Below are 15,228 nucleotides of genomic sequence, written 5' to 3'. Positions count from 1 at the left end.
AATTGAAATATGGAACAAGAGCGCCCTAGACAATATTATTTTGCGTGAGGTACCGTTATCACAAGTCACCTAGTGGCTTTCCGTTTTCGGCTGTTTAGAAACGCGAAAATAAATGACGATTTTCAAAATGGCTCGAAATCGAAAGCAGATAAGTGAGTCGTGATAACGGTTTCTCATGTAAAATAATATTGTCTAGGGCGCTCTTGTTCCACATTTCGATTATCTTTTATCTATTTGAAGATACCACATAATTACTGTAAAATTAGCGGTATTTTAATTTCGCTGGGATGAAGACTCTTAATTGTTTGGAGTTCAACATTCCGCTTCAGCGCCAAGGCTATGAGATGGGACGTGAAGTTCGAAACACTTGAACTCCTACAGGAAATCGGAGGCACGGTGGCTCAGTAGTAGAGCGTTCACCTCTGGTGCGTGGGATCCCTGGTTCGACCCCAGCTCGCGCCAAGTGGGGTTTGTGGTGGATAAAAACCGTGTTGGTGGATTTTCTCGGGGTTCTCCCGTTTCCTCCAACTTTTTTCATCCCACCATTTTCATTCATTTCTTGTGATTTGTCTTCTTTAGCCTAACCGGAAATTGAAAGATTGCATTCATTTTTTTCCTTACTGGAAATTTAACTTGCCTCTCTTTTGTCAAGTGTGGGGAAGCCAACTGTTAGGCCGCGAGGGAACTTCTATAAATTTGTGGACTTGCATGATGTATTTCTTTGCCGGTGATAAAAGTAAATTCAGAGCTCCTTCGTGGCTAAGCGGTTAGCGTACGCGCCATTGGCGTGGGAGACCTGGGTTCGATTCCCGGCGGGAGTTTATGTGGTTCGGATTCCACGTTAATTAGTAGGTTCTGTCTCATATAACCTCGCTGCTGAAAGGGACGTTAAACTCAAAATCAACTCAACTCATAAGATTCAGAAATGAAGTTTATTGACAATAAGGGACGAAAGGAAGATAGCTACTTGTCACAGAAGTAAATAATCGCATTACACTCCATTTTAATAATCACATACGAAATATTGGCTATCGTCGGTTCTACAAGAAAAAAAAATTATGATAAGTGAGATTGTACACAGTAATAATAAGGTAAAGTAACACATTCAGTTGATGTTCGGCAACTGAAGCAGGTGGTAGGTACAGAAGTATCAGACTTCTTAAGTTTTTTGGAATTATTCTATAAAAATGAAACCTTTCTTTAGATGAATAATATTACTTATTTAGTTTAGTTCTTAGTAGTTTGGTAAAGGGCATGTTAATGTTACAGGTTATTTATATGCATGTTTATATATAGATAGGTAAGAAGCATTGTGATTTGTATCTTCAAAATGTTGAAGAGTAGTTCAATTGAATTGCCTAGAGAGGTGTGGATAGGTTATTACAGAAACCGCATAATAGTGTGGATAGAGGTGTGAGAGGAATGTCAGATTAGGACAGTGAATATTTGTGCAGTGCCTGGTTGTCAAAAGTCGGATCTAGTGCAACCTCTAATCTTGATACCCTTGGTTCCACAGCCGAAATGTTTTTAAGAAAGTCACATTTTCAGTTGCTGGACAAGTTCAGGATTTGAGAGAAGCAATTCAGTCCGTAAATATTGTCTTCTTTAGTGCAGAAAATGAAACGAGAAGCCGAACAAACACAGACATACTGTGTAAATTTCTTAATTATTGTAGTAGCGAAATCAGTCAGTCATGTACCAATTTATTCATATACATTGTTTTTTGTGAAATTTTCAACACCAAGGAGGCACATGTAGTTGGAATGAAATTTATACCACAGATTTGTTGTGCAGCTATACAAAATTATTAAAATTTTAGAAGTGTGCACAACGCCTGTAACCTTGATAACTAAAGGTGGCATACAGGCTATATTATACCTCATAGAATCGTCTCCAACAGACATTGGAAGTGCGGCGGCAGTCGCTCAGTGGCAGAGTGCTGTCTGTGGGTTTTCTCAGTTTTCCCACTTTCTTCATTCCACTATTTCATTCGTTATCATCATGACCGTCTTCCTTAGCCTCAGAACATAATCGTAGGGTAATTTTAAAAAAGCGTTGGGTATGTTCCTAAGGAATCGACTGTCACGCTGCTTGTATGCGAATCCACAAGACATCGACAGTGTGTGCTGGAGAACCGTGAATACGGACCGTTCCAAGAGTTCCCAAAGAATCACCTGTCATGCTTGTATGCAAGCCCATAAAACATCTACATCCACACTTGTCTGCGGAGTAGCATGACGAAGAAAGTGTCGACTAACCATATATCACATATGATAGATGTTCGAATGTAAGGCGACTGTGCTGGCCAAGAATGCACCAGTATCCATTGTTCCAAAAGTTCCTGGGGAATCAATTGGCACACTGCTTGTATGTGAATCCACGTGACATTCACATTGTCTGCTGAAGAACAGTCTCAAACAGAGTGTCAGCTAACGAAATGCCACATACTGAATGTTCGATGAATGTAAGGCGACTGTGGAGGCCAGTGGTACCTATCGTTCCTCGAAGGCGGCTTGTACATTCCAAAATACATGTGGTTGGGTATTGCCCTGCGGGATATTAAGATCAGAGTTGTCTGAAGGGAAGATATGACCTTGTTAGTATTCACTGGTAAGGTTGCCCTTCTAGATCGCATGCTGTACCTAATCACACCTGCCGTTCGACAATGCACTCTGGCAGATCGCTCACCATGATAGCATCTGAATCGTATATGGCCATCACAAGGACAGGTTGAAGTAGGACTCGTCCGAAATCACGAGCGCCTATTGTAGCCTGAGGTGTTTTCGATTTGGGGTCAATAGAAGCCGATGCAACAATACGCCCCCAATACGTATGCTGCCGACTCAATGTCGAACTCGAAAATGTGAGGTCCGTGGTGGCCATATCCTGCGGACAAGATATTATGTCATCCAGTGGTGTGAGTCCATTCCCAGGTGTCAATACTTTGTTTTCGTCTGTTAATTGTTTCCACTTACGCAGCACTGTCGTGGCGGCAACAGTCTATACATATCAATTTGACGGTACGAGAATCAAACACCTTCGTGTAGGCCGACCATGCAGCACCGTTCCAATGCAGTCGTTTGTTTATGTAGCACTCTTTCACGTCGACAAGAGATATTTGCCCCACACTTAACCTGTTCGCTGGTCCACTCTCAATGAGTGGTGTGGTAACCACTCTTTCGTGACACTACTACAAGCACTGAATCGAAGACCCTGCTCTTTCCACGCATGCGCCATCCTGCTGAAATTGTCATCGTTGGTACGTCATACCGTGCCGTACAAACCCTGTAGACTATGATACATTTGCGTCATTTGTTTTTGGTGTTGTACTTTTCATAAACAATAATGTACCTAAGAAAATCGAAATTTTTGTTTTTGTATTTTCAATTTTTGTTTTTGAAGTGTTTAACTATTTTTTTTACTTAAGTAGTATATTATTTTTTTTTTATATGTGGTTCAATACTTTTCTTTTGTAATTGTTAATATTTTCTATGTATTGGTGCTTTAAAAAAAAAAGAATGTATGCACGTGGTTAAGTGCTCGGAGAAGGCTGCAGAGCCTTAACTTCGCCACGTAAAAGAAGTCATAAATAATAAATAAATCAAGACTGATAACTGAACTAAACTAAACAAGATAATACAGAGGGATTTAACCTAGATCTAGATAGTATTTGCTTTTGTTTATGAAGAAATTTAAAGAGATTGTATTGTTTCTTTCGGTAGTACCGACAGGCTGTGAGTAAGACTCCTCCCCATCTGCAGCAGAAGCAGCGCTCCTTCCTCACCTTTGGCTTCGGGGCTGGAGGCTCAGGGCCCGTCAGAAGAGAAAGCCACGTCAACGTCAACGTCACACCCACATCACATGACATTGGATCAGACACGCCCGAAATTAGGAAATACAAGAAGAGATTCAACTCGGAAATACTGTGTGCTGCTCTTTGGGGTAAGTGAGCAATTAGTCGTTTTTTGACAATAAAATAGTCGTTTCTGGATATGGTGGTGAGACCTTCTATTTGTAAGTATGTTTTTATTCTCAGCGGAAACTTGACACTTAGAGTGAACACTCCGCTAAAAAATATACCACAAAAAAAAATGTATGGTGAGTAAATGTTTTCATCAAAAGTACAGGTGTAAAAACGGAGTGCCGGCGGCAATAGGGAAGTGGCTGGTATCCTCGTGCCATATTGTGTAGTGTTTCCCCAGGTCTATCGGGTGAATGACGAGATGGTATATTTATAAATATACTCACACGGTCTTTAAATATGGATGTTCTTCCACCTTCGTTTTCATTGTTATTGTTGATGGTTAATAATGCCCACGTAAATGACTTGTCACCTCTTATTAGATAATAAATTGTTAGTTACAAGTGATTAAAGTTAGCAATTAAGTCCTTGACGCGAATTCTTTTTTAATTAAAACGAATAACAATATAATGTGTAGGTGCGTGTAAAGCAAATTTTGAATATTGCGCTTTGCAAAAAGTTGTGTCCAATACGAAAAGAATCCTCTTCATATCACGCATTTTAAACAATTCTACTACCAAAATTTCTAATTCTGGATTACACTATGGCCTGCCAAAAGTACATAACGCCATCCTACGTATTTGCAAGGGGTGATCAGAAAGTAAGGTTACCAACCCTACAGTGAAACGTCTATACATTATTTCATAAAATCAATACAGCCAACAGATAGTACATACATTAGGTTATTTTTCGACATAGTCTCTATATTTTTCGAGGCACTTGTTGCATCGTGGGATGAGTTTGAAGATTCCCTTCTGGTAAAAGCCTTTCCTTATGTGTTCAGCCACGTTGTCACGAAGTGTTTCACCTGTTTGTCTGAAGCGAAACGACGACCTCCTACGTGCTTCCAAACGACATTCTCAATTCTGCCATCAGATGCCGTACCGTGATCCTTCTGTTGTCCTGAATCAGGCCCTCCACGCAAGCTGTGTTCAAATCTGTTGATGCGTGCTGGGTCGGCGCTGCGTTTCTCGTCGGTGACGTTTTCTCCATCAGCCGCAAACTTTGGACACTATTCTGCGACATGCTGACGAGACATTGCAGTCTCTCTGTAAACCTCTACCCGTATCCGGTGAATTTCAGCCGCGATTACATCTTTCGCCCACAGAAATCGAATAACTAAGCAGATTTCTTTGCGAGACCAGTTTTCCAAACAAGTCGCCATTTGTGTTTACCTACAACTAACGCCGTAGGTGGCAGGTGGCTGAAACTTTGCACAGTTGCCAAGTCTTATGTATTACAATTACCGCATACTCCTCATTTCTCTATAACAGGCGAACCTCCAGAAATATCGTCCGTGTAACCTTAGTTTCTGATCCTTTCTCGAATAAAGAGACTGGTATTTGAAAATTTATTTACTCTTTAAAAGAATACAAAATTCAGTTTAGACAAAGGATGGTTAAGCAATGATGGGAAGCTGTAATTACAAAATTTACACAGCATTGGCATAACAACAAAAATACCAATGAGTTGGCAAGCTTCCACTAAAGAACAAAAGAACGCAAAAAAAATCAACTCCGCCGTATCGCAAGTCGCACCACCATCATTTCACATCTGATCGTTTCTTTTGACAATGTATGTTCCAGCACCGCTCTTTCCTTGGTTAATTCATTTATCATTCTTTTCCCTGTTTTTATCCTCCGTGACCAAGACTCCAAGGGAGAGTTGAAAACTCGGAAATGCAAGTAATATTCAGTAAAGTCTGTAAATCTGTAACTAGAATGATAGAATTCCTGAACGTGGCTTAAAATTGTCTGAAATTCATCAGTACGTGGTTACAATGATTCACTCCCTGCTTCCTCCCTATAGTGAGTGCCTAAAATACAATTATTACACACACTATCAGCACACCAACCTGTTTTCTCCAACCACCAAAGCTACATACACCTACTAAATACCTAGTCTTACCATAAATACTGTTCCAGATTTTGAGAGTGGCTGTACTTCCGTTCGTACAAGCGAGCGACGTCAAAAGTGGTATCGTAAAGCATGTCATTGCTGAGTGAGCTGAAGAAGTGTAAAGGTGTCAGTTGTAAATGTAGAAGATGGAATGAAACGAGTATGAAACTCGTGATAGGGTTGCACCCCATAGCAGAACATGCCGCGATCGCAGAAAATTTGCCGCGCCTGTGCAGAAAAATGTGCCAGAGGAAAGAAAATAGCCAACAGAAAAGTATAAAAACATGCCTGCTATGTGTAGATGTCTTAAATGCACGGACGACTCGCATAAATATAGTTTGAACTGTTTTTCACGTCGCATAAAGCGTATTTTTAACAATCACAAGTGTTTCTTCTACTGGAACTGATCATCTTGATTTTTTATTTTGGAATTCCTGCAGAAAATTTTTTACTTACAAGAGCTCATCGCAGAAAGACAGAAAGTTCTGCCATCGGGGGTTGCACAAGGTAGGCAAATCATCAGGGGAGATTTTCAGAACAGAATAAGAATCTGGAAATTATTAAAAACAATTCGTTTACCGCACTATCCAGCGCTTTGTTGAGACTGGAACTGGAAAAGATCGCCCACGAAAAGGAAGACTACGCACAGTACGAACACTGGAACTTATGAAAGCAGTGGCGGCATATGTCCAATGAAATCTAGCTAGGAAACAGTCAGTTATGGCTCGTGAGCTAAAAATATGGAAAATGTCTATGTCTCGCACGTTAAGCAGTGACCTAGAACACAATGCTTACAAATAATACAATAAGGACATCTGACAAATGAACTGAAGCGGCAGAGACTCCTAAAAGCAAAGCGCTTACTTGACCGTTATGCACCAAATGGGCACCCCGGAATCCTTTTCACTGATGAAAAGATTTTCAGTATTGAGGAGACTTTCAATGTCTAGAATGACAGGATATATGCCACATTTTCTAGAGAAGCTACTGAAAACACTCCAAGCATCCAGAGGGATTAGCATCCCGCCTGTTATAGTGTGGTTGGGCGTGAGCTAAGAGGGCACAACGGAGCTCTGTTTCTGTGAAAATGGGTCAAAACGTCAGCCAAAGTGTACCAGGAGACAGTGGTTGAGAGACTAATCAAAAATCTTACCAACACCCTCTTCCATGGACAGAAGTGGAGGACTCAGTCCCAGCACACAAAGCACGGACAAACCAACAGTGGTTGGAGGCAAATAGTCCAGACTTCACTTCCAGTTCAGATTGGCCTTCTCCATGTCTGTGCCTAAATTCTTTGGACTCCAAATTGTAGTCCAAGCTTCGGGAGATGGATTGGAAGAAGATACAATCCAATATCGTAAGAAGTTTAAAGCGGTCTCTTTGGAAGGGAGCTGCAGATTTTCCAGTTGATGTGTTGCGTAATCCTATTGGAGAGTGGCCACAAACACTTATGCATCCATCTAATTCATGTTAGTAGGAAATTAAAATATCTCTAATCATTTTGAGTCAATGTGCTTAAAACTTTATGGCAAGACTAGGTAGTTCTTAAAAAGTGTGATTTGTTAATTTCCAAACTAAGGATACAATTGAAAATAGGTTATTATTATTATTATTATTATTATTATTATTATTATTATTATATTGTGCATAATAATTTTATCTGTAGAGATTTTTCAGTTGAAATAATATGAATAATTCTCCGTCTTCCAGGCGTGAACTTGCTGATTGGAACGGAGAATGGCTTAATGCTTTTAGATCGCAGTGGCCAGGGCAAAGTGTATCAGTTGATCTCCCGACGTCGATTTCAACAGATGGAAGTGCTCGAAGGGCAAAATATCTTAGTTACAATCTCTGGGAAGAAGAACCGAGTCCGAGTCTACTATCTCTCCTGGCTAAAGTCAAAGATCCTCCGCACGGATGGGGTGAGTGATGTAGGTGATCAATTGATTATTTTCATTTGTAACAGGTTAACTATTTCTCTCATTAAGAAAAGCTTCAGCTTTAACTAAAAGGTGGTGGTAAATTTAATTATTTATTAACGCATTAATATTTTGTTAACATTGAATGGTGTTACTGTTAATTTTCTTAATAATCACTAGACATCGGATTTTTATGCACTTAAAATTCATGAAATGTGTACGCAACTATGCAGTTAAATGTGTCAAAAGATGCACTTAATATGCATTAATAGTGCAATAAAAGAGAGCATTTTCAAAATTGTGACAAAATTTGTAAGTGAAATATAACATCGAAAGTGTACTTTACCTTTCAGTAACTTCTCTTGAGAATTTATTTTTATGACAATTACAGTTTATATGCATTTAACTTTATATATATATATAAACAGATTATGAGTTTAAATTAAAGGCAGTGATATGAGAATACGATCTCTAGTTTTGCTTTAAGTGTGTATTTACTTCAAGAGTGTGAAATAATACCAACCTCACTTTTCTACATGTTTTCACTGTAAAAAGATAAATCAGTTTTTGAGGATTTACTCTCCCGTAGTTAGCCTTACAGTTCATCACAAGATGCTTCCCTACAGTTTGTGGTGTTAGTTTGCAACATTTGCAGTCAGAAAATAAACTTATATCCAGTGTTCGAAGTGTAAGAAAGTAGAGGCGGTATGTTTTATGTCGATTTTGACTCGACATACCAGCTATCTAAATTTTGAAATAAATTGAGGATGTGTTGCCTAAAAGATTGCATTTCTATTTATATAATAACTAAAAACTATTGGAGCTCCCGCCAAGTGAACTTTGTGGTGGACAAACACCGTGTGCATGGGTTTTCTCGGGGTTCTACCGTTTCCTCCCACTTTCTTCATTCCACCATTTCACTCATCTCTCATCATCACCGTCTCCTTTAGCCTAACCGGCATAACCGTGGGACGTAAAACTCAAAGATTTCATTTATTTAAAAACTATTGGAGAGTTTCTCTGTAGTTACGGGGGCGGCAAGGGAGACATGGAGAGAGGCAATCTCTAAAATATATAAAAAATCCCCTTTTGTTGTTTTATAGAGAGTTGTACAGGAAAATGCTCAAAAACCGAGTTTTTATATGAACAATTTTTTGCTGGACCCCTACTCGACTGAGGGGTATTCCAAACTCCCGGAAGATCCGTCCCCCACAACAGACAACCACTTCTCCGCCCATACTCAAAACACGACATGTATATGCATTAAGGCAAGAAGAGACACACACAACTTACATAAGAAAGAAACAATACAATATGACACATCAAAACATAAACTAGATTAACTTTTTTGAAGACGACTCATTTTAAAAACAAAATGTAGGAAAAATATAACAAAAATATTAGTGTTGTCAACTTAAAAATTATTTCTACATAAACTAGAGTTAAGTATTCACTGAGCAGTATTTCCCGCGTGTCTTATTTCTGAATTGATGTGGACACGATATCACAATGAGTCTTTATCATATTTCTCTCAACGTCTTGGCAGCTGTAAGCTTTTCTCGTAGACTGATCTGTTACTAATATTATTGGTTCAAAAACTAGGCATTCTTCCATCCTACCGTGGAGAAAGCTATTTTACTGCATAGATATGTAAAAGCATTGAAAATAGAAACTAAAACTGATTTTATTCCATGCTATAAGCATACATCTAAAACAAAAACTTACAGAATATGCTGAAAATCCTCTTAAACATTAATATATGCTTTAACCTTTGAAATGTGCAGTATAAAACTTCGAAATCGAGCTATATTATAGTTGGTAGAGACCCCTATAAACTTTTAACAGAGATGGATATAAGCAAATAAAATATGAATTTGCATAAAAATCCGATGTGTAATAACCACCACCTACCTGAAAGCTTTCTTATATTTTGCATTAATTATTCCTATATTTTACATTAACTGTTATTGCTACTTTTTATATTTACCATGGTAATGTGCTTCATAATTCGGCTTTCATGTCGCTAATGCTTGCAGGATAATTTCGCATTTATAGCAATATGTAATAGTTTTAAGATTTGTTTTCAGATTCGTAGAAATGGTTTCAGTTTTAGTTCAGTCTCAGGTAGTAGAAGTATTTTTTGTAGATCATGATCCTTTTTAATTTTTTTTCTTATTGCTTTATTACGTCATTTTTTCTCTAACTTTCAGTAGATATTTCTAAAAGTTAATTTTCAATTATTTTCGTTGTGAACAATGGACGAGTGCTCGCGGACTTTTAAAACGTAGTAGTGGAGTGGGTACACCCTTAAAGTGAAATATAGTATAACGCGATACAACGTAACAAAGGATCAAATACTTCAATGAAAGCAATTTAACTTTGATCAAATTAAACAGATATTTCAAGTAGTGCACTATTTTATTTCCGGGGCCGCGATGACTCAGTGGTAGATGTTCAGCTCTGGTGCATAGGGTCCTTGGTTCGATCCCCGCTCGCGCCAAGTGAGCTTTTTGGTGGACAAATACGGTGTGCGTGGGTTTTCTCTGGGTTCTCCCGTTTCCTTGCATTCTTCAATTCACCATTTCATTCATTTCTCATCATCACCGTCACCTTGAGCCTAGTCGGGATAACCGTGGGACGTAAAACTTCAAGATTTCATTTCATTTTATTTTCTTGAAGATGTTTTCAGGCAAGACTTGGGGGATAGCTTATTGTGCTGCATCCGCCTCAGTTTTTAACAAAATAATAAACTGCTGGTACAGCAAGCATTTCTTATTAACACAACTTCTGTACAGTGTAAATCAGTGGTCGCCAAACTCATGAAGCTTCTGGGCTACCGTCCTACCAACCAAAAGAACTACTAACTTTTTTTTAATGCACATTTGTTTATTGCCTATAAACTTACATTTCTAGTAAATATGAAAGATATAACGTGCACAACCCCACGCGTATATAATTCAACTGTGAAATGAGACTGACAATGGTAGTTGCGCAGGAGAAACAAGCTGTTATTGTCGTCAGCGCCACCTGTCATTAGCGTCAGCTCAATGGAGGAATCAAGATTAGCCAACCGGAGCGTTAACGCGATCTACCGAAATTGTCCTCGCAAGCTACTAGTAGCTCGCGATGGACGGTTTGACGATCACTGATATAAAGAAAAATTTTGGAAATAAGTTCATAGTGATGATTTAACGGTGAAAACCAGATGATGGTCAATAGGGACGTTTTATGTTCTTGGTGCTCTTTGTATGTGAGTTAGTTTCCACGTCAAATGTTCACATTCTTTCTGAAAAGCCTCATTAAGTGATGAAAGAGTTGAACGCTAAGAAATCTGGACTCAGTCACAGTGGAAGATATCCACAGAAGTAGTCTCCAGTAGGAAAGGGAAACAAGCTGCTTCTTAATAGTGTATTTTGTTCACATGCACAGCCAGGGCCGGCTCTACTATATGTGCAACACGTACATTTGCACGGGGCGGCAGATTTCGAGGCCGTCTTGGAAACAGGCTTCATGACGATGGTAGTTAAATTTACTAAGCTGACCTTCTATTGGAATACTATATTTATAAATCATGTTTAGGTCGCATTAGTTGAAGGTCACATGGACAATGCTAAAGCAAATCGTCAAACAAATACCAACATGAATTGCTTGATTGTTGTCAAATACAAGAACTCAGTTCTCGAACAGTACGGAACACTTGTTACATTTAGTTAGTTGCCACAATTTTTATATGAAAATTAGTCTTGTCTTTGTCACAAACAAGTTCCTTATCATTGAAGGAGGAAACAAGTTTATTTTATTTTATTTTTTTTTTTTTAACAGATGTAGAAGGAAAATTAAGAAATAAAGATAGAAGAGCTAGTTGCACTGGAGTTACAAACTGATATATTGAGGTTGAAGCTCGATATTGAATTCTATGAAAAAGAATTTCTATCTTTCCTCTGTAGGTGTTTGATTTAACTTTCACAAAAATAATAGATTATTATTTAAAGAAAAAACGGACACAGATTGTAGTGTTTAGGCCTTTCTGAGTGCAAGTGTTTCCCCTTTTGTTGTTTATGATAAGGTAACATAGTTAAAATCGTGGCACTTTAAAATGCGTTCTTTCTAGAGAAAGGGGAGCGGCAAATGATGCTATTGCACGGGGTCGCAAATGACATAGCGCCGGCCGTGTATACAGCATACAAAGAAATAATCTGAAAAAACAAAATTATTACTGGCAGCGAACGGCATACATCTTAGCGCCATTAAATTTATTTTTATATGAAAGAGCACATCTTCAACTATTTTTCGACATAGTTTTCACCAATGTTCAAACACTTGTCAGAGCGGGTGACCAACTTACCCAAATCTTCCTCAAAGAAATATCCCGCACAGTGTTTGAATATTGAACGTTAACTGCAAGAAATATCCCGCGGTTAACGAAACGAAACATATTCAGATATGATAATAGATAACTAGGCACTCAAATGTGTCAGTCGCCAACAGAAGTGCATACTCACGGCATACAAAAATTAATAAATTTATCTACAATTTATCTACTGATGGCAACATTCAGGAACAAAGCAATCCATTATAATTCATACCAGCGGTAGGTTAGATGCCGATCCTTCCTCAGAGCACATAAACTCGCCTACGTTCCTCTCCATGCGCGCATCGCCAGCAGTTAGAAGGCAATTTTGAGTGAGTGCTCGTGGACTACAGTCATATTTACGAAGCAAGATCAGAGGAGCTGGTTGAAAATTGAATGCGCTAGAGGTAGGAATGCAAAACAGTGCTACGAAGTATTGCAAGATCTTTGCGGTTCACGTGTATTATTATATTGTACAATAGCAAGGTGGGTCAAAACCTTTAATGATGGACGACAAAATGTCACAGACATGCCTCGTTCCGGCCATCCTCCTGTAAGTGAAGGAGATGTGTAGAACGTGAACGCGTTAGTGCTAGCGGATCGGAACGCCACTATTCGTCAATTGATCAACGATACAGGACTAGCGCATTCAACTGTGCTGAAAATTCCGGAAAAGAACCTGGGATTGCGTAAAATCGCCTCAAGGGTTCCACGTGATCTGACTGAACAACACAAGTGGCTGCAATATGATGCCGCTCGAACACACTTGAGTATCAACATGAAGGTGAGGCCTTCTTACGGCGGATCATTGCTATTGATGAGACCTGGGCCAGAGCGTATGAACCACAGCTGAAACGGCAATCAAGCGAGTGGCGTCATCCTGGGTCACCGAAAAAATAAAAAAAACAACAATTCGGAATACCCCAACCAATGTGAAAGATATGCTCACCATTGCATACGACTGGGATGGTGTAATCAGAAACCATACCGTCCCCCAAGGGACGCCGTTAGTACAGAGTACTACTGCAATTTTTTGCAAAACAATCTGCGAGAAGCTGTAAGACAAAAACGACTCCACTTCCTGACGAACCAACCCATCATTAATATGTTGGGATGACAATGCAAGGGCACATTCAGCAGGTGCGGTCACTAATTTGTTGCATCGTTGGGGCGGGAAGTGCTGTATCAACCCCCGTATTCTCCTGATTTAAGCCCATGCGACTACGACCTCTTCCCGAAGATGAAGGAACCACTTCGTGAGACACGCTTCCGTATGGTTGATGATCAATTCTGGGCGACCGATCGCTCCATCCGCACTATCCAGAGATTAAGCACTGCCAACGTCATCCAGCGGCTTCCACATCCCTGGGAACGCGTGATTCACAATGCTAGTGATTATATCGAGGGCCTGTAAAACTTTGAATCTTGTAAGTACTCTACTTCTCAAGATATACCGTTGATTGCCATTACTAAAAATCCAACTCTTGTATATTTGTAAATATATATAAATGAAAGTGACTATGTTCGTGACTTAATAACTCTTGAACCACCCGACCGATCTTGAGCAAATTTTCAATATAGATGAGGTTCGGGCCTGGGATGTTTTTTATCATTCACTTTGACGGTGCAACTTATGGGAGGGAGAGGGATAGATATTTCAAAATAATCGAAAATGACCAATAGTACTGTCGAATCCATAGTTTTTAGGACCGCTGAGATGAACAGTAACACTTCTAATGTCATTTAGATCCAAATTCAGCCCTGCAACTTGAAAGTGGGGGGTAGAGATATACAAAAATGATTTTAAAAAATGACAGATATTAGTGCCGAATCCATAGTTTTCGAGGTCATTGAGACGAACAGTTACACTTCAGATACCGTTTAAATCCAAATTCAGTTTCGCGACTTGAAGGGGAGGGGGAAGATATATAAAAATGATCGAAAATAACTGATATCAGAGAGCGCTTCAGTTGTGTAATAGTTGAAGATGACTGACTAATGAAACATATTTTTTTTCTTATTTTAACCCAGCGAAGCGGAGAATTGGCGCTAGTAAAGTACTAAAGTTGAAAATGAAAACAATCCGAAATACTTATAAGATCCGCACAGAAAGTAAAAACCGTCCAGTAGCGTGAATTAGTAGAAATCTGTTTTTTTTTTTTTTTTTTTTTTTTTATTATTATTATTATTGATCTTGGTATTTGTTACACTAACTAACAAATTTCTAACCGAAGACAATAAACCGAACCTAGAAGTGTGTCCCCGTCTTAACTTTCTGTTAGACTTTCAATTATTTTGGTTTTTTTGGTAGTGACTTTTATTTTCTTTTTGGAGCCTAGAATGAATAACCCAATATCCTGGAATATAGCAGGCGTACCTCTGATTTTTCTTCTCCTTTTTCTTTTACAGCAAGTAGAGCGTCGTAATGGATGGATCAACGTAGGCGATCTACAAGGAGCTGTGCATTTTAGGATTGTTAAGTATGAAAGAATCAAATTTCTCGTGATAGCGTTGAAAGAAAGCATTGAAATATACGCTTGGGCACCGAAGCCATACCATAAATTTATGGCTTTTAAGGTAAGTGTATATTTCTAGTATATAGTTCTTAAAATGGGTAAGGAAAAAGAAAGAAGATAGATAAGTGTGTTAGAATATGGATTGAGGATCACTTGATATTATAGAAGAGCAGTGAAGACGATACCAGCTACTCCCATTTGACATTTAGACATATAGTTGGGTCTGCTGAAAAAATACGAGAAGTTTCAGAAGGAAACCGCACACAGCGGGAGCTATGGTCATCTTCTAGATAAATTCTGCAATAGAAACGTACCAAGCTTCGTAGAATTCCATTCATTCGTCTGTAGTCAATGCTGGTCTCCTACTTGTTAATATCATTAACCCTATCGAGGGAGGGTCATTTTTGGCGTTATCGTAGACTTTCAGGTAATGAATTATAACCCTCAGACCATTTACTCGATTGATATGGTTAAGACCTTGTTTTTTAGAAGAAAAATGTAGCAATTTTATTGCGTAGGTTT

The 15,228-nt window shown here is 38.9% G+C and overlaps 1 protein-coding gene across 7 annotated transcripts in view; it reads left to right on the top strand.

The window, feature by feature from the left end:
- msn (serine/threonine-protein kinase msn) overlaps positions 1-15,228 on the top strand; it is a 129,668-nt gene that overhangs the window by 89,391 nt on the left and 25,049 nt on the right. For 4 of the 7 annotated variants that reach the window (XM_081770012.1, XM_081770009.1, XM_081770008.1 and 1 more), the window contains 3 exons: positions 3,723-3,942; positions 7,631-7,851; positions 14,600-14,767. In XM_081770012.1, the coding sequence (XP_081626138.1) occupies positions 3,723-3,942; positions 7,631-7,851; positions 14,600-14,767 (609 nt within the window). The remainder of the gene's footprint in view (positions 1-3,722; positions 3,943-7,630; positions 7,852-14,599; positions 14,768-15,228) is intronic. The other 3 variants (XM_081770013.1, XM_081770010.1, XM_081770011.1) reach the window with 3 other exon arrangements.

Source organism: Thermobia domestica, chromosome 8 (genome assembly GCF_964235325.1).
Source record: "Thermobia domestica chromosome 8, izTheDome1.hap1.1, whole genome shotgun sequence".
Taxonomy (NCBI): domain Eukaryota; kingdom Metazoa; phylum Arthropoda; class Insecta; order Zygentoma; family Lepismatidae; genus Thermobia; species Thermobia domestica.
This window is presented reverse-complemented; position numbering and strand designations above follow the sequence as displayed.